Below are 25,194 nucleotides of genomic sequence, written 5' to 3'. Positions count from 1 at the left end.
TTGATGTACCGTTGTTTCACACCAGGGTGAACATGTTTATTACTGAGCTCTGACAAATGAGGGCTTTTCAGTTAGCTTGCAGAGAACAGTTTTTCATTTTGACTAATGTTTAATTTTTTTAAAAAGCGTTCATCATCAGCATGTGGGTTATAACAGCGCGTTTTCCCAGTGGGTCATTGTATAGCGTGGCTATTCTCTCTATAAAGCTGCACTTAATTCCCTGCAATTATGCTGTATATCTATTACATTATAAAGGCTATGTGGTGATATGCTTTTATTCCTCGACTGTATCCTCCACATATCTGTCAATATACAGCTAAATCTATAATAATCACATAGAACTACAAGGTGGCATAGGAATATCTTCCAGGGAACTAAGTCCCCTATTTAGACTGGCCTTTAAACATTAAGACAGAACAAATGCAACACCCCTCCAGGCAGCTAATCCTCCTGAACTTCTGAACTTCTGGGCACTCTTTTTAGTCTGCGATCAAGGAAACTTCTTGGAATAAGCAACCTAACCGAGATGTGTTGAGAGGTGGACAAAGACCTTTAGCTATTTTACGCAAGGCAGCTGTGAATGGGATGTTTTGGTGCATACATATGCTCTTTAAAAATGGCATTAAACCAGACACTGATGCCAAGATGACTTCTCTCACTGCAGCACCTGTCACTGTTCCATTACATCAACAGCAGACGACAGCAGACGAAGCACGGCCTGCAATGGAAAAATTGGACCATGGCAGAATATGATGTTTCTAATAATCACTACATACGATATATCTGATGAGAGAATCATTTTCAGGGGTGTGTACTGTACCCTGTGAAGCCTCCAGAGGCTACAGTACACAGCTTTCACATAACTTACTTCTACCATCAGACACATTTTTTCAGTCCTGACACTCAGAATAAATATTAAGCAAATGAATAACAGAGGGACTACAATTACAGTTGTGTCGCTAGGCAACCATGCTCATCCTGTGTGAATATGACTTTGAACCGTTTCCACACAAAGTGCAGGTCAATTATGCTGTAATTTGTGCTGAAAAGGCCAAAAAAAAAAAAAATTGTAAAAACCCACATTCTGCAGAAAAGCACATGAAAAAGCATGAGCAACACAGTAAATCTTTCCGAGAGCTGGAGGTAGGAATGGGATTTTCGTGAATCTGAATCCAGTTTGGAATTGGTATCAGCTGGACTGAATCAAGAGGTCATAATAAAATAAGAATTGAAAAACAAATGCAACCACAAACACTAAAGCGTTGGAAAGCAACAGGATTTTTCTGTTGAATGCATTAAAATAAATTGGTAGAAATGTTCATGCAACATATGCTTAAATAGCATGGATAATGCAACATTGTGAGGCTGTCAATTATTTATTCTTGCAAACCACAGACATCTATTATCAGAGGTCTGGTTTTTATTTGCTCAAAGAAATATGTAGTGATTTTACTTTGCTATGATAGCTCTAGTGAGCTACACTTACGGATGACTGAGCTACCATATCTTTGCATACCTTACAGCAAACTGTACCTTTGAGACTGAGGATGAAAGATTTAGAGAGGACTTTCTGAAAGAGGAGTGAGAAACCAAATGTAACCCACATTCAGAATCCAGCTGGAGTCAGAGGGGAGCCGTTGATGACATGTAATCTATTGATCACTGTGCTGAATCTGGATACATCAGATTACAAAACAACATTACCTCAGCTTTGGTACAATGGGGACATTTTATGATTGGTCACCACTTTCAGCCAGTTTCCCCTTACATCTTACAACTCTGACACTGACACTGAAAGTCCATCTTCGGGTCCAGTTTGTGTCCCAAAAGGTAAAGAGAAAACTGAGATACTGAGTCAAAATAGTGGGATCAGTATTTTAATTCAGTACTGTTGAAGTCTGTGGAAGGAAGCTGTCAACTGTTTTTTGTAAGCTGAACCTCAAAACCTAAACTCAGGAACCAGTGCAGTCTTTTCAGAATTGCATTTATATAATACTAACTGTTTAATAGAGGAATGAAACTTAGCTGTATTGTGGTCCTTGTGTGGTAATTGCTTTGTACTATGGGCATTAAAGGTGCATTAAAGGACATGATGCTGAGGACCAGGATTTGGTTACTGTCTAGACAGACTAAAGGGAAGTTATCATGCTGATTTTCAGATCTGTGTATTTATTGTAGGATTCTAATAGAGTACCTTTCAATGACTGATGGTTCAAACTACTTATTTTACTTACGTTGTCCCTTAGTTCACCTGCCTGAAGCGAGTAGTTTTAGCTCGATTACCCCTCCCTCTAAGTCAATATTTGTATTTATTTTTAAACATTAAACCAATTCCCCAATCTAATCTTAACCAACTGATGTGAGACCAAGGTAGGGAGAGTAAGTTTAAAAAATAAAAGAAAAAAAAAAAAAAAAAGGTATTTTAAATTTTGTTTATGAAGACGAAGGCTGAACTTACTGACCTCAGTATGATGGTAAAGTACGGGATCTAATAAATTATAACTACTTGTAGTCAGTATATCAGTTTATGTCAAAGCTGGACCAATTACAAGTCAACTAACAAATTAGTTAAGGTTTGCAATTAGCTTAATAATTAGAATAAAAGTTAAAAAGGTTGATAAAATGATACATTCATCATAAAATATAACAAACCTTGACAGTGAGGTCTTTATTAAGAAAGGAGTCTAAAGATATACATGACTCACCTGGTAGACTCAATAAAGTTTAAATGCAGTGAAGTTACACAAACACACCACTGAAAAAACACAGTGGGCATCGCAAACAAAGAAACACCAGCACAGTGTACACACCATTTACCATATGTATGTATGTATGTATGTATGCCATACAGACAAAACTGTGTTGGCGTACATAATCCTGGAGCATGAGTGGTATGTGTCAGATCTCTGTGACAAGGTCATTTGCAAATGTTCCACTCATATAATGCAGTGATTCACTCTGTTAGGTAAGTGAGTGGGAGCTGTTAGTAGGATGCATATTTTTAGTCTCTACATTTCCCTTTAGACTCAGCTGGTACTGGGAACTTGGGACGCTCATGATGAGCACGTGCATATTGATGTACGCAACATTAAAACTGTAAAATATAATGTTCTACTGGGGACAATTATTAATGTAATAAAACTGGAACAGATCTCTTGTCACACTTCCAACCAAAATGAAGCAATAAACTTTTTTCTGTGGATAAAAATATAAATGTAGTATTTTGGTTGTAATATGAATTCGAAATTTTAATTATTCCAAATTTTGGTTTCAGTTTAACTTACAGAAAAATGGTTACTTCATCATACCGTTTCCCTACTCTTGGCAGGAGATGACACGCAGTAAATTATAAGAACAGATTTAAACAGTATATATCATCTGAATAAAATCTGTTGACTTCAAAAATCATCAAACATTTAACTTATTATTTTTACAGGAAGATACTTACTTACTAAGACTCAGGTTAAGTGTAATTGACAGTGTTGTTCCCCCAAAATTTTGATGCAACAGAAAATATTTTAGTGTACCGCATGTGAAGTCTGATTATTAACAAAATATACAAATGTTTCAAAGTTTTTTGGTTTCTAATCCTGGCTGGGACCTTTCTATGTTTCTGTGTCTTCACATGCTTTCCCTGCGCATGTGGGTTCTCAACTATGGTTCTCCCACAGTCCAAAGACATGAATTGTAGGTTAATGGGTGATTCTAAATTGGCCATAGATGTGAATGCTAATGCAACAGAACTGCAGCCTGTCCAACATAGGGTTGCACAAAAAAAAAAAAAAAAAAAAAAAGATTGGATACTTATTTAAAATTAAATTGATACCAACAGTGCTATCTTTGCCTCCAACAACTTCACACAGTACTGCTGCACATAGACAGGTACACTGCCCCTCCCCTCTCTGTTAAGCTGGGCATACACTGTGTGATTTTTGGCCCATTTTGAAGACATTTTTCAGTTGTGCGACCGTTTTGGGGATCGGCCCAAGTTTCGCCTTAATCTATGTCGTGCATCGTGTAGTATACATGGGGTAACGAGAAGCGATTAACACTTCACGACCAGCTCCCGATCATCAATCGTATGGTCGCAAGAAAATCAAACCTGTTTGAAATCCTGTCGGCCGTCATGAGGGTGTCAACGCAGCCTCTCACAAAGCGCACGCGCAAACAGAAATGGAAGTAGAAAGATGGAGTAGCATGGAAGTGCAGTGTGTGATCTGGACACAAGCGATGGAGGCACAACTTGTAGAACTTTGGCAAGCTCATCCGAGCCTTTTGTGGCCTCACAAAATGATCATGTATAATAATTTTGTGAGGCCTGTATAGTGTGAGACCCTGGATCGTGACCGATGAACATCATACCCCTGCGATTCAATCGTACAGTTTGAGCAGGAGCTGAATAAGGCGACTTAAAAAAAAAAAAATAAATTGCACAGTGTATGCCCAGCTTTAGCTGAACAGCCCCTCCCCTCACTAGCAGCTGAACACAGCCACGCACCCCCACTAGCAGCTGAACACAGCCGCGCACCCCCACTAGCAGCTGAACAGTAGATTAACAAACTTGCCCAAGCGTCTAAAGGACTGACATTCCACTCTTAAGAGCAATTATGAGCAGTCAGTAAAGCTCCCGTTTCAACATTTTAGCATTAAAAAGGTTATCATAAGCGTTGTAATCTGACTTGCACAAACATTATTATTAGTTATTTAACTATTAGCAATTATCTGATAATCACATTAGCCATATACTATTATTAAGGTAGTGGGCAGCAGCTAATGATGAAATCATCATCATCAACCATCATCTGCTTAGTGCAGAAGCTAAGCAGCATACACTGCCATCAGTCTTGCTCATCTGTTATGTTAGACAATGTTTAACAGTATGACATTTTTTCCCCCTCACAGTCCCAGATTGATACTGAGAACAGTCTATTAGCACCATTTTCCACTGCGATATCAAAATAGCATTAAGTACTTTTCTGGGTATCAATAGAGTGTGAAATAATAGTAATGGAATAAAGCCTGGACCAGCGTTTACACTGTCTGTTGCCCTGTGACAGCTGGTATAGGTGCTAGCCACTCCATGACCCTGAATTGGATAAGGGGAAGAAAACTGATGGATGGGTAAGTATTTATGAAGTATCAATGAATATAACAGCATCATTAGACGTAGTCAAACTATAAAGTCAGAGAGAATTAAATAGAAACAAATAAAAACACATGCTTCTCTAAGGCGGCTTTGCCAGATTCCCAACAAATGTACGTGTTTGGCATCGATCTTGTTCACACCTCACAGCAAGGACCACACACACATATACCCACACGCCCACATGCTACTGTCTGTAGTGCGAGATTAGGTTCAGTGTTAAACAAAGAGGCAGAGCAGGTTTCTGACATGCCAGCTCTTTAATTAGACCACTGGTATCTGAGGATATACTCACTCACACAGACACACAAACTTGCACTCAGCCATGTTTGCATAATTTTAGAGGACATTACACTGACTTACAGAAGGTTCACCAAAAACCAATCCAAAATGCATCTTTTACCTTATTCTAACCTTTGTTGCAAGTCTGCACAAAAACTTAATGATTGATGACGACTTCCTTCAAGGAAGGTGGGTCCCCACAGTGTAAATATAAATGTATTTATGTCCCCACAAGATAAGAATTATACACACACACACACACACACATTATGTGTTAAATGTAATCAGAGTTGTCTGTCTAGTGTTTCTCACAGTGAAACAGTGCCACGAAGAGATATGAGCCAATCAGCTGTCACCTTCACTGATGTATTCAGAGGCTCCAAGTGACTAGACAGCCCAGCATGCCATCTCTTTATCCAAGTATTGCACTGCATTTGAAAACATGGCCAATTCAACTAACCCAACTAACTATCTAAATCTTATGAATTTAAGATTTAACACATCTTAAATTCATAAGCTGGTCAACAACAAAAATGTAAACTGCAAAACTTTAAAGCATTATCATCCACATACTGTAGTGTATTAAATTTCATCTCAGCATAGCACACTGTTACGGGTTTAATAACAAAGCCAACAGATCAGGAGATATTTCTTCATGGAGAATTTAAAACACACGAGCTTTTTACTTTAAAAAAAACAAAACAAAACAAAACATGAAACAGAAGTAATGCTGGGCAGAAAATGTTGAAAATTGTGCTTCATTTATTTTTATCAACAAAATTTTATCCCAGGCCTTGTTGCAGGGTTTGCTGTGTGTGGGTGTACTTTGTGTTGTGGTTACCTGTCTATACAGGAAATTGTAAGAAATGCAGAAGACCGGCCAGTGTTCTCCAGAGCCATTTAAATCGTACCTTTGCTTCATCTCTTTGTCACAGCACCCCCATTTGTTTTTGTTTTTTAGTTATCATAATTTGTTTCTGACATACCCTTGCCAAGTCATCAATACACCCCTTTACACCACTGATACAGACTTACAAAAATAACGTAATAAATATTTGGTAATCTGTATTGAGTTGGTGGCGTGATTCTGTGATCAGTGATCATTGATCATTGGTCTTTGATCAATGGGGTTTGATCAGTGGTTGTTGATCAATGGTCATGACAATTTGCATATTAATGATCAAGTAATTGGTCGTCCCAAAGCATACCCTATTTTAAGCACTTTTCTTAAAAAACAAAAAAACAAGATTTGAAACTAACAATCAACACCACAAAATCTTCAGGGAAATAGTTATTGGGTCACTGAGCTGTGAGGTCATTTTCTATATCGTCACAATAGGAGCTGCCCACTGCTCGTTCTTAGAAAGCATTCAGATTTACAAAGAACATAAATGACTAGGCCTACAAAAGTAGAGTCGTCAGGCCTTCAGTCTCCTCTCCTAATTCAAAGTAACTCACAAGCTGTGGCAAATCCTTGATCTCGCAGCTCTCTTTAAAAAAATCTGTTTGGATTGAATATCTGCAATAGTCACAGATATAGCAATGGTATCCACATTCTCTGTAAAAATGCTGCTGATATAAAAACCCTTGGATCTTTTGCACGGAGCTGTTGTAGACAAACCATACAGGTTCCAGAGCATAACTGTGAAAAAAAGAAGAAAAGAAATAGCTGTAGTTTCTGTGCCGGAAGCCATTAAATTAAGATAATCTGGTATGGTTTTAGTATTGGATTACAAAGTGAAATTGTGGTTGTGGGTATGTGAGAAGTTATGCAATAGGCAATACAAAATGCATCCAGTGGTGTAATGGGCTGATGAGGAATTTGCAAAACAGGATAAATGCCTTCTAATCATTTTTTTCTCTTTTCTCACAAGATGTAATCAATCTCTACATTTACTGGTTACTTGTTCAGTCAGAAGGACGACACACATCCTCATCTGTAGCCAATTTAGCTTCTCAATCACCTAAATCGTGCATTATTTACCCGCCAGAAAAAAAAAAAACAAACAAAAAAAAACAAAAAAACAAACACTACTGCTGGACACTCAACAGCCTAATCATATCACACTTCTGCCTGTTTTAACTTCCATACATACACGACGGATTTGATTGATGAGGTGTGGGCAACTGTCTATGCAGTGACATAGACAATATGTCAACACTTTACTAAAGAACAGTGCGAGCGAGCCGGTGTCCCTCTGTGACCTGTGAACTTTAGAGAAGTAGCTCACTGGAAAGCAAAAATCCTGTTCTCAGTATGGTAGAACAAGATTTGGAAGTCTGTTATTACTGACTTTTTGGTTATTTGATATATAACATATCCATCATAAAAATGTAACTGTTTTAAACATTAATAATTTTTGAATACTGCACTGTTTAAATTTTCAGCATTTTGCCAATTTTCTTAAATATGTTTACTTTGTGGGAGGGAAACAGAAGCAATGTAAATATAATCCACATCTTGGCACAAACTCTTGAAGATTTCCATAATCGGAGGGACCCAGTGCCCATGCCTATTACAACAAATCCCCATACTTGCACTTAATCTTCCTTCAGCCTTGACACATTCACACAAAGATCATTTGTGCTCTGCGCAAATACTGCTGAGGTAGGCCACAGCCAGGAATGACAAAATGTAATCTCTGTCGCCCAGGTGGAGTCTCTCAAACTGAACTGTGCTTACCAGTACGTGGCCAGGCAGTGTGTGTGTGTGTGTGTGTGTCCTGTAATACGGAGAAACGGTGACGGGCCAGAGAACCCAATTAGCACAGAAAAATGTATTCTTTTCCATGTGCCCTACTATATTTCACAGTTACAGTGTTTTGTCCTCAAGGTAGTACACAAGTTTATTGTATCTTTCAATACATTTACTATTAACTTGAATGTAGACTCTACATCCTTCTTCCATCACCTACAAGATATCTGCAGATCTGCCCTTTGAACAGATCTAAAGGTATAAAGGGTGTGTCAAAGATATGACAGTAGCTATCTTAGGCCCCAGTCGCACGAGCCATGAGGCCAGTTGCCAACCACTTGGCAACCATTGGCCTAATGACCAGTAAAGTAATAACTGTGCCTTTTGCAGCATGTTGGTTTCAGCATTAAGGCATGAATTTTACTTTCAAGGCAAATATTTTAAGTTTCTGTCTAGCTTTTCAAGTGTCAACTCTCAGCCAGTAGTTGGCAAGTGTTTGCAGACAAGTCAGGATCTTTCACGCAAACTCCAGGCGAGTGTGCCATTCTGCTAGCAAACAAAGCAATAACAATGAGGGTTTTGGTGTAGTACCATCTTTGCAACCAACTGCACATCTCCAGGCATCAACCACTTGCAAACTGGTTGGGTTTGCATATTCCTAGTGACCACAGGTTGCCATGCTGTCCCCAACTTGGGTCTAGGCCTGTGTGACCGAGGCCTAAGCTAAGTTGAGCTTGTAAAGGGAAAACAGATCAAAGTGTTCATTGAAAAAAGACAGTGGAGAGGAATCGGCTATGGGTACCACTGAGTTTTTCCTTTATTCCTCTCTCCTTTTAGTCTGTTCATCTTAGATTTTAAGACAGAGTTAATGTCAACACCGGTAATACTTCCAGGATACATAATTGATACAGTGACGATGTGTTCCTGGCCAAATATGGATAAGAGAACAAATGGGATGCTGTTCCAATCAATAGTAATCCAGCAGATGTACATTTATTTTATGATTTTACCAGTTAAATTCCTGATAGTGGCAAAGTGTTAAACTATTGTGAGTCATTTTCCTACTTTATTGTTGCCTTTTTGGTGCTTTCAGACCCCAAATGTATTCACTGTTTTGTGTATTATTTTGTTTTATCCATTAACGGCTTTTGAAGCTACATTTGAGTATATGGATCTGACTAAAAACTTACTAGAAATATATATGTAAAGCAAAATGTTACAGCTTAACCATATAATGCAACCCAATGTATAAAGCATTAGTATTACTTTGTTGCAGAGATTTATCAGGTCATTTATTGCCACATCTGCATGAAAGGTTAAAAATGTTTTTGGTATATACATAATCATGAGCGAGAATAATGGATATAAACATCTCATTGACATGTTTCGTATGCATTCAGGTATTCTATGAAAAAGCAGCAGAGGACATGGGGTTAAGTTAAGGACAAAGAATGGTGCAGTGAGAGGAGAGGAGAGGAGAGGAGAGGAGAGAGGACATGTGAAACCCTAAATGGGAGGTCAAACAAACAGAGCTATTTAAATAAAAATAAGGGCAGCAGACAGTAAATGACACAGAATATAATGGGAAGTAAATCATGAGTAAAAGCAGGGTAAGCCAAATGGGAAAACTGTGACGTTTAGGAACTTAGGAATAACTTTTTTTTTTGTTTGTTTAATCTGGGGGAGGGACCGCTCTTCAACCAAGGGCAACAGCAATTGTGGGCATCTGTCATGGGCCATCTGGGAGAGCCCTAAGGCTACTGTAGGCACCAAAGCAAATGTGACCTGAGCACGAAGGCAGAGTACAGAAAATGCAGTCGCACTGCAAACAGGGATTTTTTAGTACAAAGTACAAAATTAGAACTTGATAACAATCCAATGAGTCAAAACATTTGATGCAAAAATATGTTGCAGCATTCAAATCATGATGAAAATGTACCAAGTAAATTAAACAATTCATGAGGTGTTTTTAAAATACTGTTTATAATTGTTTAGTTTCTGAGAGGAACAGCTTTCATGAAGAGAGCTGGATGTAAGACTTGATAACTCACTCTTTACTTTGGACAGGGAACAGAAGAAACATGAAGTCCTTTTTATCTTATAAAGTGTGAGAATTAAAATTCTATATCTCAGTTTTGACTGAAAAAGTTAAACACAGACCTAATCATAATTATATTTAATGTATAGGGCAATAAGTGTACAGGTGAGACAATGTTATTGTTCTTCTTATTCTCAATAGAAACAATACAGAATATTCCTTTAACCCTTTAAAGCCAAATGCGTCATATCTGATGATATTTGTATCCCTTTTTGTGAGTTTTTGAGACTTCTGTACCTGAAAAAGCAAAATGAATTGCATAATACATTTTTAAAGAACACACCAGATGTAGCAAATATAGTACAAATTAACATTAATTGCAGGTTCAATAAACACAGCATTTTGAAACAATAGGTTTCAATATTTTTCTGGCAATTGTTTCATGGTTCCGACTTTAAAGGGTTAAACTATTTTGTTTTTATGTATTTTTTTTTTCAAATATGATGCTACTTGGTACAGTTCCTACACACAAACCACTAAATCCAGATATAATAAATAATAAGCATATTTTTATAAGACTGCATGAACTCAAAAAGAATCTTTAAAATGCTTCAGGTTAAAATTTGATGCTAAATTAAAATAATTTTGATGAGTTGACATTTACTAACTAACATGTCACCATATATTTAACCGCTTATTTTTGGCAGATTGAGAGGCATCCAGGAAAATGTGGAGAGGACCTGCTGATTATAAAGAGATAGATTAGTTTGGACAACTGTGTTAGATGTGGGCTGTTGGAAGGGATTGGCCTGCAGTCAACTGTAAATCCGCCTCTTCCTTCCCTTCACACTCAAAACAAGACTTGACCTAAATTCTCGTTAACAGTTTTAGATATGTTTAACCATGGGCGCCTACTGCACGATGCCAACAAAGTGGGAATTTATAAAGAATTGTTGGAAGATATTAATGGAATGTCGACATCACTGTGTTTTTTTCTGCATAACACTTGGCTAACTTGTTTAGCAGTGCAGCCAAGATGAATGTATCTCCGATACAAAAAAACCTGCACGCTTACTTACTGCAAGTGAATCCAAAAGATTTTATGAGCTCTTATTTTATATGAAATGTGTGAGATCAGTATCATGGGTACTGTACTTGACTAAAGATGCTGTGGATGTTTTATAACAGGACTGACAGGCGACACTTTTCCTCAACGTATCATTTACTTTCGTTATTAAGCTCTGGATACACAGAGGGATGTTTCAGATCCCAGTTGCTGAGTCTTGCAGCAGCCAATGGCAAGCTCCTGCAGTTCTGCCTGATTTAAGGGAGATATTCGGGAGGCTTAGAGAATAAAATGTCTGTGGCCAGTTTCAGCTGGTAGCCTTTTTGTTTTTTCTGACTGCAGCAAATGTTTTTGGAGTCTAAAATTAAAAGCACTTTTATATAACCTGTGCAGTCTTCATGGAGGAGGAGGAACTGTCTTCAATCATTTAAAGGTTTCTGTGTCTGATACGCTGTCTTCAAAGATTCAATCTGCCTTCAGGCTTTACAACACTCTGTCCTACAAGTGTATCTAGTCTTTAAGTAACCGTTTCACCTTTAACTTAGATTTCCAACTTAGCTCAACTCCTCCAGGAATCAGTTTGGCATTCCAAATGTGTGTTTTGATCTGTAGGTTGAAGCTGGCTGGATTATTACTTTCACATTTTAAATTCTGAAAATAAACTAGGATAGAGGTGTAGGATTAAAAGTAACAAAAAGCGACTTGGGGAAGAACGAAATGAAATTAACTTTTCACAAGTTTACATTTGGAAAAGACCCCTGAACAGTTTTCACTTTGTGTTCCAGGCATTTCTCACAGCAACGGTAATGCAGGCCAAAGCTGCGACTAAGAACATTAAAAATCATAGACACATGCACCTTATTTCTTTGGCTTGACTTGAGCAAACATTAAAAAAATGTTTATGCTAACTGATCGCCTGCCAAGCAAATAAAATACTTCCATTCGTAGGAGTGACATATGCTTTCCATGTGGAGTGATAGCAGAGAGTGGGAGGAGGGATGTATGGATGACTAATGAGAATGACTAAGAGATGCTTTCAGGGTGGTTTTCCATTTCATTTGTCTAGCCCATGTCTGGCCGATAAGTTGATAAATATACATTGAGTGGAGTCGATCGTGAGACCCCTGTGTAACAACTGCTGATTCAAAATATACAGGAGATATTTAAAATGCGCACATTAGCACTTATGGTTGACAAAGAATTATCTCTACAATCATCTCATATTGTAAATTCAAACGATTATTAAATAGCCTGTATGTTATAACTTACAAAAAAATGAACATAAAATAAGATGGATAGAAAAAATCCAAGTGCTAATCAAATGTTCAGCAGTTGGCACAGAAGTAGCTAATTAGAGTTTATAATATAAATAATTTGTAATATCAGAGATTCTATTCTAATTTCAGCAAAGCAAAGATGGTGGTTGGTGGCTTTTTAAAACTTTCTTTTAGGGTAAAAATTACCAAACTTTTCAAGTGGCTTTTATCAGATTTGACTGGCGAATCCATAACCACCATCAAAATAAATGAACAAAATAGCTACCTGCATAAATAATAATCCAGCCAAACTTTAGGTTAAATACCTTGAGTCATCGGCTAGAATGGATGATGTAAATCTAAACGCAGACTGCAGGAATTGAGCGGTGTTTAATTTCTAGAGCCCACTGTCCAATGTTGACAGATGACTGCAGATAAGATCACTGTTCCCTTTCTGCTCTAATTACCCATCCTCCAAGTTACTGTGTTGACTCATGCTGGAAGCCTGACAGACCAAATTGGATTGACTTTTAATTAGAAGCACTCCCTAGGTAAAATGGGTTTGATTCGCTGAATGATCCTGTTATCCCATTAATGCTGTCTGGTTAGGAAACTCGTCTAGACTTGTTCATTCTGACAAATAAACCAGCTAGCTAAATCTAGTTTTAATCACATTCTCTAAATAGGCTGATACAATATAGCAAACACAATGTCATTCATGGCTTTCATTGATGAATAAGTCAATAATTGTGCTTATCAGAGGATTATGATTACTAGAATAAGCTACATTTACAAATGTGGCAGTTCTGCCCCAGGGCTTAGCCCTGAATGTTCTGATATCATCTTTGATCCCCGCTACTTGGCCATGCAGTCTGTCATTACAAACATTAGTGGAAAAAAAAATGGGTGGATCTACAGAGCTCACTGAATACGAGTGTGGTAGTGTAGGATGTGACTGTTGCAACATGGGAAATTTTCTGATCAATCGTACCTTCCTCCCACCGTCCAAAGACATGCAGCTTGTGGGGATAGGTTAATTGGATAATCCAAATTGTCACTAGGTGTGAATGTGAGTGCGAATGGTTGTCTGTCCCTGTGTGTTGGCCCTGCGACAGACTGGCGACCTGTCAAGGGTGTACCCTTGACAGGTCGCCAGTCCGGTTTTTTATCAGTTCCCAGAGTCAGAACCAGACACGGAGAAGCTGCATTCAGCTTTTATGCTCCATATATCTGGAACAAACTCCCAGAAAGCCTCAGATCAGCTGAAACACTCAGTTCATTTAAATCCAGGTTGAAGACTCACTTATTCCCAGCTGCATTTGAATAAAGCATCAAATCCACACTTTTAAGCTTAAATTTCAAAACTTAATCAGTTTTAAGTCATGCTTTTTATTTGTTTTTGTTTTTTAATGTCTCTGTAAAGCACTCTGAATCACCTTGTTGTTGAATTGTGCTATATAAATAAACTTGCCTTGCCCCTGCTGACTCAGTAATTGCAGCACCTCCTCTGGCATTAACATCAGCATAAACACTGTGTGCCGAGAACTCCTGTAGTTGTTTTCTGTATGCGGCTTAGTATGTTGCTCATATAATGTGATGAGCCCAGTAGGGGAAATCTACTCAAAGCGAGAAAAAACATACAGAAAAACAAAAAGAATACATAGGAGCTAAGAACAAGTCACTGTTTTGGATTCACATGTGATTGTAATGCCATCATTCCAGATGACAGCTATGGGCTTAACCCTTTGCACCATTAGATCTCACTTTTCTCATTTTATAGAACTTTAAAAGTCTTACAAGTTTGGTCTAAAAAAATGATGTTTACGAAAAGTCTAAGAGGTGTAAGCCAGTTGAGGTAAAGGTGTTCACCTACCTCTAAAACCAAATGAAATAATGCTGAAGTATTTATGAAACACTGCATTTTTGCTCAGTACTAACTAGGAGACCACACTGAGTAGGTTTGCTTGATGTTATTTTCATTAATGTAACAAAGGTCAGTGAGAAAACCCCCCAACACAGTTGCATTGTCAAGCATACACTCTTAAATCTACTCATTTGGCTAAGTTGTCCATGCGTATATGTGTCACTGAAAAGGCAGGTAATTTTGGTGGTTTAATGCATCCAGACTGTGCCTCCTCCCGTATGCTGTTTGTGTTGTATTTGTTAAGACTAAGCACCCAACACGTTACCTATTAGTTGCTACTTTATTAATTCAAGCTAAATTACAGATTTTTTTTTTCATAAATGACTCTGAACTGATCACTGGAACCAAATAATTTTTTAAAAAATGCCTTGACCATGTAACTGTGACCACTTACGTTATGAAACATGTTCATCAGCTGTTACTCTGAAATATTCATCTGTCACCTGAGCTAAATTCTCCACATGAGATGGAGCAGTAGAGTGCAAAGCATTCTTCCTCTACTATTCACTCCATAAAACCTGTAAACAAGAGTAATTTATCATCATGAAATTGAGCCACATGAGCCTAATGATCATAACTTAGTAGACATAACAGCCCAAGAGCTTCACTATCAACTCTCTATGATTCAGTCATGATTGAAACCAGACAGCCCGAGCAGCAGAGCCATGCCATAATGGCTCTTTCAATTAACGGCCATTTAATTTTGGCTGCTTGAGTGGTCTTTTGTGCATAGTAGCAATAGCCATTGGAGAGAATATAACACGGCATTTAATATAGGAACAAAGAGCAAAATTATTTCAGTATAAGAAGCTGCATGACAAGTCAGGTGAGAAGCAAAAGCCCTTTGATCGCAGGAGAAACAGCAAAGACCGAAAATGTTTCAAATGGATGAGGTGCTACCTCAAGTGTAGAAAATTTCATCAGCTTTATTTTCTGACTGAATCTACTACAACTACAAGAGTTTTAAGGCTGGGGCATTTTCTCATTAACACGATTATTCAAAGCCTATATTTTGTCAGGCTGTATAGAGCAGAGGCTGTCCTCGTGCATTCCTATAGAAAGGATAAATGTACAAAGTAGATTAGAAACACGTCTAGGTGGACTGCGTTGAGGATCTGGACAGGCCAAAGCTAGAACAACAGTGGTAATTTTCCTTATCTGCTTTTTCTCTTTATTGTGTTTTGCTTAGTTTGGTCATTCCATACAAATACATTCAGAGATAAAGCATGGTTTGATCCCGACTCGTATAGTCCGCATGTCCAAGTTTCCTTAGGCAAGATAGTGAGTCATAATTTGCCCCTTAGAGGTCCATAACTGTGTCTGTGCTTGATAGAGAAAGCCTTTATAAATGTGTTTGTATGAGTGAAGGTGGTTTGTATTGTAAAAGCACTCTAAGTAGTTAGTAAGACTAGAAAAGCACCATAAAAAACAGTTCAATTTACCATAAAAATTGAGTCTGATTGAGTGCTACAAGGTTGTACAGAGTGTTTACTCTTGCATCTAATCCTACCAATATTGGCCTCGTAATGCCAGGAGGAGTGTTGGATCAAGTCATGTCCCCCTGTGCATGTAAGAGGGGGGGTGCAGCTGTAACATTATCAGCAGGAGGGCTCCAAGTGCTCTGGCCAGGACTAGCTTCACTACTATCAGCAGCTTTAATTGCACTTACAGTAACATAACGATTTGTTGTCAGCTCATCTAACATCGTCTTCGCTCTGTCCATTCACTGCCACACACACACACACACACACACACACACACACACACACAGCAGAGAATGTATGACAGCAAAAATGTAGTCGATTCTGAGCTGACTTTAAAGAATCTTAGGAATGACAATACCTAAAATCAAGCTGTTTGGTCAGATGGTGCCTTTAGTAATTATCCCAGCTTACAGTGTAGTGACAAAAACACACACGTAGACACACACACACACAAAACGTGATGTAAGTAAGAAACACAAAAGGAGAAAAATGCATTTCATGTTTATTCTTTAAGTTCAATTTCCCACACTGGAAACTGGGGTTTAGTTCTGAGAACTACAGTATAGGAAGACAAACCAACGACACTGCTCTGCACGTAGGAGTAGTCAGTAACATTTGTGTTTCATCAACAAATGTGCTCCCCCACAAGGACACACACCAACACATAAACTCAAGGTTTGTTTCATGTTGTCATTCAATTCAGGCAGGAACTTGGGAACCTTGGGAATTAGCTCTGCAAAATATTTGTGAATGATTTGTGTGCCACAGGCCAACTTAGCCACAGCCAATTCCAGTAAACCTGAAAACTACCCAATCAATACACTGTCTTAAACTTCAAATCTCAGGTCTAACCTGCAACTGCAACATAACACAGCTAGCTGCAGTTAGATTAAATATACATTTTTATCATTTACTGTTAATTCAACAGATTATTAACTTTGAATTAAACCATGACACTAAAAACTGGACTATACCAATATCGGTACTGAAAATGAAAAATCTGACTTTTGTTGTGATTTAGCATTATATAAATAAAATGTAACCAAAATCCACACAGTTTTAGTAAAAAGTCAACTGAAGGCCACATCCTGATGAATTTTATGTGACGATCGGCAACATGACCAAGTGCAACCTTTTATGGATTAAATGGTGCAAAATTATTCAAACACGGAGACCAGTCTTTCTTGTGAATGACCTTCAGCCCATTATAAAGAATAATTTCTCTGTCATCACACACATATGGGCGTAAACACCCACATATACACAAAGCACACACATACACACACACACACACAAAGAAAAGCGTTTTCACACAGCTTCCTGCTGTGCTGAATCTGTACCTGCAATGCAGCCACGGGGGAATGGAGAGGTAATGGGCCGTGCGAAAATTCAACTTCCCACACAGCCCTTAATATGTCTGTGCATCCCTCTGTCCAGATGAAGGGGGACTCGAGGAGCTACTATCCATCTTAGCTGGTTTAACATTTGGCTCCGTTTGCGTCTAGAAACACATGTTTGTGTTTTTAAATGGAAATAAAAGGTGCATGTGGAGGCAAAATTGCTCAAAGAACATTTTTTAAGCACTGCGGCAGCAGCGTGTTTGCTTTCAAAAACAAGGAGGGGATGCTAAGAAATCACTATTCACACTTTCTGTGTACAACTTGCCCTGTGATTACATGACATGATGACAGGAGGCATTTTTGTTAAAAACTAGCCTGCTCCATGTGAAAAAGAGGAAAGTTTGCACCTTGTTTTTCAGTGAATGTTTCTGACAGCGATTAATTTTTTTTTAAACACCAGGGAAGCAGATGATCCAGCCACATGCAAGAAAATGCATACCATAGTATACATGTGGTAATGCTCTATATGAGCTGCAAACAATTTAAGATGTAACCAACCAACCATTTGACTTCATCGTAAGCACAGGGTTTATCTTTTTTCAGCTTTCAGTTTATCACAAGAGTATTGACCACCTTGTTGTCATAATGTGCCTTCTATCGATCATTTGTGGGTGTTTTGACATTTTGTACAAGCTCTGAAGGACTGCATTTTCACCCAGATAGAAATTTGTTATGGGGTTCGCTCGACAATCGGGGAGGTGGCTCTGCCCTGTCTTCACCTCTGAGCAGCCAAATAAAGATCACTGTTATCAGTCCAGAGGCAGGTTTAAGCTGCCAGTCTGTGAAGGAGACTGTCATCTGATTTGTAATGACACAGCCAAAGAGCCATTACGTCTTTGATGGGAGATTTAAGCAGAAATCCATTTCGGAGGGTCTGAGGAAAAGCAGGCTCGGGTGGGAGGGGGGTTGGGGGTTGGGAAGAGCAATCTATTGTGAGTCTATTGTGATAAGGTGTAGACTGCACCTGCAATTTGCTAGTGGAAGCTTCGTTTTGACGATAACTGTGGTTAGTCATTTCGGCGACAGTCCATTTCAAATTATTACCGATGCTTCACAGAGGGTTTTTTTTTTTCCATGCGATTAGTCACACCGAATGAAGACAGAAGTGTTTTGTTTAAACATTTGCAGTCCTTTTTCATGCTGCTGTTGGACATCTGCATGGAGAATGTGTGTTAACACCACAAGCAGCCGCTGCAACAATAAAATCCAGGGCAGAAAATGGCTGCCACACAGCTGATAGACTATAGTGTTCTGGCTTTGGTGATGTGGACTGCATACAGCACTTTTCTCCACATTAGTACTCCCCGTTTTAATTTTCTTAAGCAATTCCAAACAAAAGCAGCAAAAACTATATGATGTTACTACAATACTAACCTTTCAATTTGATGTATACTCCCTTTAATTATAAACATCCTTAAGATGTAGTTCACAGAAAAAACTGCTTTAAAAAAACAAACAAACAGTGGTTTAATTTAGTTATTATTAATAGTTTTTCATTTTTTTTAATTTTATAAGCGTTACTGAGAAAATCTGAAAAGATTATTAACAAAATCAATCATTATTTGCGCCTCTTCTGAACAAAAGCATAATGTAATGGTGACATTTTATCCTACTTTTTATTAATGACTTATTTGATTAGACTAATATTAAGGTTCTGTTTGTTTATTTAAATATTTTACAAGATTTGGACAATGTACAGAGTAGGCTAAAAAACTTGTTACTGTGATAGCAATTGGTAATAATTGGTAGCAATAAAAAAAAATAAAAAATACTATCTCATTAGGTATTTACTTACAGTAGTATTGTTACCAACTGTCCTGTCTTCTTGTCCTCCAGTTGACACACAGCTTCACACAACACCTCTCTGCATTGCACCCATGCAGTCCGTTATGACCGCAGCCTGCCAGCTACACTAGTTAGCAATAGCTGACAACTTGAAATAGTCAACATGCTAACACTGAGGCTTCAGAATACTCACTCCACAATCAGTGAATGATGTCATCCATGTTTTATACTGTCTATGGCTGAAATGTTTTGAAATTAAAATTCTCGCATTGACAATTTAACCTTAGTCTGTCTGTTATTATTTTGGATTTTTTTTAATCTTAATGTTTATTGTCAAAATAAGAAACCATGTGTGTTTCTTAAATAGACCTGACACCCTAATTATTTAGTTTCATTGGGGAAAAATTGTCAGAAGCACTGAAATCATTTAATTAAAAACAAAAAGTTTTTATGAGTCATATTCTTACTGCATTATCCTTACAAGGAGTTTGGTGACATGTTAATAAAATCAACACAATACTCCTAACTTTTTTTTCCTCTGAAAAAACACATACTTTATATATACTTTATACTATAAATATTCTGTGATGACTGTGATGTTTCTCAGTCCAGACTGTGGAATTACACATCACCGTATTCTGACAGTACCTCTGTTGTAGCTACTCACCAGTCATTTTTATATGCTTTAATGCATTTCATTAGAGTGGTCGAGGAACTGTTTCATGTTGATGCTAGTGTCTTCTCCTACTTTATTTGCATTTTAACTCTCAGGCTCCAGAGGCTCTTCAAATAAAGGCAGCGAGCTCTGCCTGTCAGTTGGCTGTCAAAGCCATTAGTCATAAAACACATTAGGAAAGCCACACCCCATGGCAGCTGTATAGTATTCAGGAGTACCAATGGGATATCTCATCAATCTCTGTTTACAGCACAGGGAAAAACACTGTTCATTTTACCACCCTGACTATAAAGGCCCAAGAGTGGCGTCTCCCTGCATTAAAAAAATCTTCTGTCACACCAACGCGAAGAAAAAAGAAAAGCAATATTGCCAACATATCAACAAAGAATGATTTGTGGATGAGTGTTCAATCTTTGTTGGACTTTATCAGCAGGAGCCATGAGTCCATTGACAGCTAAGGGCTGGAGCTCAAGCTGCTCCCATCCCAATCTCGTTCCACATGATTATTCTCAATTTCACAGCTGATGGTTTTTACTGAGACAGATGGCGCCGGCCAAATGCCAAAGTACAGAAGAGAAAGCTCCGAGGTAGGAGAAAAAGTTAAAGAAGGGGGTAGGGAGATAAGCTGGTCACTCAACTTCATCACCAATGTTTGGAATGGTAGCAATCTGTGAATGTGACCTTTCTCCATGGTGCAGGCCGGTGAGAGATGTGGTGCCTCGGTAGATGCTCTTGGGTTTGACTATACAGACAGGGTGCTAATCTGAACCTGAAGAAGCGAGGGGGAAACATGCACTAGTGATGAGGTGCCAGTGCAGGTAGAGGCCAAAGAAATGAAGATTCTGTGGGAATCTAAAAAATCTTTACCCCATCTATTAAATTCATAGAGCAGCATTTGTCCCTAACTGCACGTGTTGTTTTGTTAAAATTAGCTCATAATGAGCTCAATTATTTATTAATAGCTTTTTATTATTATTTCAATTAAGCAATTAGGATCCAAAACTCCAAATTATTGAGTTTACCATCATATAAGACATAGGTGTCAAACTCTGGCCCGCGGGCCAAATTTGGCCCGCAGCCTAATTGCATTTGGCCCGCGAAGCCATACCAAATTACTATTAGAGCTGGCCTACTGGTATTATACAGCTAATATATATATTGTTTAGTATTAAGCTTTGCTTGTTCCATATTCAGTTTTTCAGCAAAACTTGTTTGAGTCCATAAGAAAAGATCCATTCTTATATCTAGAGGAAGATTTTGTTTTCAATAAATATTAACATTAGCCCGCGACTTTGTTTCAGTTTTGAATTTTGGCCCACTGTGTATTTGAGTTTAACACCCCTGATATAAGACAAACAAAAGGTGAATTAAAGGGCAGCTCTTCTCTCCAAGCTTACCACATTTATTGTGAAAAACACTTTTCCCCTCTTCCACAAATGGCTTTTGCATTGGGAGGCCTTGCACCATAATATGTTGAATTGTCTTACAAGCTGCTAACTTACCAAACCTCTCATTACCTTTGCTCCTCATTACTGAAATTACCCTTATGATAATTTCAGACTTTCTTCTTTTCTAAAAGAAATCGAATAACAATTACCCTTTTGCCTTTCTGTACTGTAAGTACTGCTTGTCATTAGAAACTGCTGCCAGTCCATTTCCCACATGTATATTTAACATAATGTGCACTGAGTTTGTCTCTGGATGAACTAACCTACGTACAAATTTAGCTAAATGACTGCTTTCATGCTGAGACTGGAGAGAGAGAGTCTGGCCCAGCTGTATACACACCTAAGAACCCAACAGAATCGCACATGGTGTTAAAAAAAAAAAAAAGTTTAAAAAAAAGAAACTACCAGCCTCACACCGGAGGAGTGCTAGTGAAAATTACAGCATCACTCAGGGGAGCGGGCAGTAGAAGGTGTGGGATTTGATGAATCAAGGACCTTTTGTTCACAGCGAAAATGACTGGCTTCCATGCAGTTGGAAAGAGCATCTCCTCGCCAGAGCTTGGCAGGGATGCAGCGTCATTTTGAGCCATTTATGTTTGAAGCTGACGCAGAGGGGGACGGAGGCGAGCAAGGTCACCGAAAGAGGATGCAGAACGTGATGATGTGGCCAGTGCTGGGTGTTTAAGTGTGTCTACTCTGCTTGAATCGAGCAGCAGCTGAGTATGCCAGGGCCGCACTCACGGTAATGATGGAGTGAGACGCTCACATCTATAGGAAGATTGAAGTGAACTTCAAGCAGCACAGCTGAGGTTTCAGCACAGTAAATGACACGATGAGCACACACACGTGTCAGTATAGAGCCAGCAAGTTTATCGTTTGATTAGACCCTAAATTTAACAGGGATTACTCAAAAATAAATAAATAAATAAAAATCATCTGTTTTGGTGTCAGCTGCAGATGAATATTCGCCACTTGTGATAATGCTTTGGATTAAAAACAAAAAACAGCAAATGGCATTTTGAAAACTATTTTTTTTTTGTATTTCACACAAGAAAAAACGAGTCCACTGATTGAGAAAACGGCCAGTAATCAGCGAATTCAATTTTCATCTTGGGAAAACAATACAACACATGTATTTTCCAGAACCTTTCATCCACAGTGATTTGCGTTTTTGGCCCCTCCACATATACTAACAGATAGAGATTTTAGATTTGGGGTTCAGTCTTATTCAAAGATGATTTAGGCAGGACCACCTGCACTACACCTGCTAGTACTAAAAGAAAAAAGTTTGAAAAGACAAAGCATATTTGGGTTAGCTCCAAATATAGGATAGCCATAGGGCATAGGAAGAAAAGACGCATATGGGGTTGACTCTTTATTCTTTCATATAAATCTTCATTTAATGTTAAAATTATTCCACAGAATAGTGGCCGACATCCTTAAGGGTCTGCACACACACAACTACAGTATGAAACACACACAGGGATTCAGCGATGTGCACTGAGACACTCGAAATGCCTAAAAAAAAAATCCCTGAGCTCCAGGGTTTAAATAACTTCATTCACAAACCCAGGTATGCCTCTGACCTCCATTAACACCACCAGATATGTGCCAGGATATTATTTCTTCTTAAATATGACTAAGGCAACTACTATAACCAACGACAATTAATACATGTGATATTTGTGCCTCCAAAACACTCAGATTTTGAAAGTTAGAATATGTTTTTTGTCAAATACTAGCACTTTTTTTTCATACACACCGACAAACCAAACACAAAACTGGAACCCTTATCCACCAGGAAAAGAAATAAAATATCCATATGTTTTTTAAATTGATATAGAATGTTTTAACTGCTACTACTTACTTAGTTTAATTTTAAATAGATAAAATAGCAAATGCATTTCTATCAAACGCAAAAGAAAGACACTGTAGAAACATTTAGTCGACACGAAAGCGCAGTCCGCAGGTGTCCAAAGCGACGTACACAGACAAACAGCCTCGGAATACAACATTTAAACAACATTCCTACCTGTGTAAGACGGTTGCACAGCTCCTGTGTCGCTACTGTCCATTTCCAGCTGTCACAGATTACAGCGCGAGCTCAGCTGCAGGCGTTTCAGTCCCGCGAGCGAGTCCAGAAAAGATAAAACCACGAGGGTAATGCGCGCGCGCTGTGGCACCGCCGCCTGCGCGACAGAGATACCGAATCACTGCGCGCGAGGATGTGAGGGAAAAGAAAAAAAGGGCCAAATGAAATCAGTCGGCGTGAAAACAGGGTTGGAGCAGCAGTGGCACGGGACTGTTTGAAATGTAAAATGTTAATAAGAGCGGGCACTTTATGAAGCAACCCAAAGAATTTCAATGAAAGTGTAGAGCGTTTTTTTTTCCAGAAATTTCTACTTATTCTACTCTGTGACTGATTAGCTTAACTGATTGACTGATAACGGATTTTATTTAATAGGGCCTTATTCAAACAAACTCAGTATAGCCATCTTTTTACACAACCACAACAAAAACTTTCCTCAAGTTGTCCTACAAGAGACAAAGTCAAGAATAAATCAAATGTAAACATAAACATCAGCAAATACATGTGCACAACAGTAACTCTTACATCAGACAACCATAAGAGAAGGTACACCATAGTAATACACTATACACTTGATGTTTAATGTGTCTTCATAGGACAATTAGACAACCCTTACATTATAGCAGTATACAGTTACATAACAGAACTTGGGGCCAACAGCTTTATTTGTATTGTTTTATTATTTAACATAGCCTACAGAAGTCTGGCAACCTGTCCAGTGGTTGTGATTAATGGTGTACTGAGAGAGAAGAGCTTATAGGGGGCATATCCTGAGCTTTTAGTTGGATTTATGAATCAAATCAGAGTGGTAGAAATAGTTGTATTTACATGAATAAGCACCTTCTTTATATATAAAATGTAAATAAAATAGTCTTATACATGTGGCCTACATCATAGTGTGTAGTCAAAAATGTAACTTTTAAATCGTGACAGAGACTTTGCTCTATAAAAGTGGAAATAACAGCAGACAATAAAACTAATGAAATGTCTCATTAGTGTGGTATTTTCTGCATTGCAAATTGCTTTTACAAGTTAATTTGTTTTATTTTCACAGAGGCCAGTGTGACTGTCATACAGAAGTGCACTCACAGAGTAAAGGCTTCTGGCACAATTTCACCTACTTCCAATGCAGTATTTGGAGAAGAGTGAACGTCTAAGGGGTTAAAGTAAGACTTGTAGCAAGAGGAATAGCTTTATTGCTTGACCAGTGCATTTTGGCCTGTAGCCTTCATCAGGATCATGTAGATGCATCTATCAGCATTAGTCCATTCAAGACAGTCCTTGAAATACAATAAATGCTTGAGTAAAAAGATAAATAAAAAAGAATTACTAGGGAATGCCTTAAAAAACAATCAAATATGTGCTGTATACATATTACCAAGCCACAGAAATGTCTAATTGGGTAGGAAATAATTTTCTATGAAAAAAATACAAAAATATCCATACATATCCAACAGTGGGGGACCAGCAAAGCTGGGCTGGGCTGTCATATGATATAAGGCTAACTAGGGAGTGATCAAGGTAAAAGCTGAATGGGGCCAAAAACATCTAACATTCTAACAATTAAAAACTAATTCATTAAAAATCTTTATACAAAGCAGATATTTATGTGTCATAAAGACGTTCAGCAAAATTGTTTAGTACTTACTGGACAACTTTCCCTCATGAAACATGAAAACTGAAAGCAGCCATGCTTCTTTTAATTAATGTATTAATAAAAGATCTTATATCATCATTGAGGACATTGAAAATAAAGATGCATTTTCAATACACAAAAAGATTTACCATATCCAAATATACTGCACTCAAAAGCAGCATGTTAAAACATGACCATAACCTATTTTATTGCATTGAAATTTGTAACATGCAACCAAGCATACTTTGGAGATCATGCTAACCCTCAATCCT

The 25,194-nt window shown here is 38.1% G+C and overlaps 1 protein-coding gene across 1 annotated transcript in view; it reads right to left on the bottom strand.

The window, feature by feature from the left end:
* The window catches only part of LOC146512661 (zinc finger protein 385B-like), a 76,230-nt gene extending 52,824 nt beyond the window's left edge, over positions 1–23,406 (bottom strand). The window contains exon 1 of the mRNA XM_085170891.1: positions 23,230–23,406. Within this exon, the coding sequence (XP_085027017.1) occupies positions 23,230–23,272 (43 nt within the window). The 5' untranslated portion in view covers positions 23,273–23,406. The remainder of the gene's footprint in view (positions 1–23,229) is intronic.
* Positions 23,407–25,194: the final 1,788 nt, after the last annotated feature.

Source organism: Neolamprologus multifasciatus, chromosome 8 (genome assembly GCF_963576455.1).
Source record: "Neolamprologus multifasciatus chromosome 8, fNeoMul1.2, whole genome shotgun sequence".
NCBI lineage: Eukaryota > Metazoa > Chordata > Actinopteri > Cichliformes > Cichlidae > Neolamprologus > Neolamprologus multifasciatus.
This window is presented reverse-complemented; position numbering and strand designations above follow the sequence as displayed.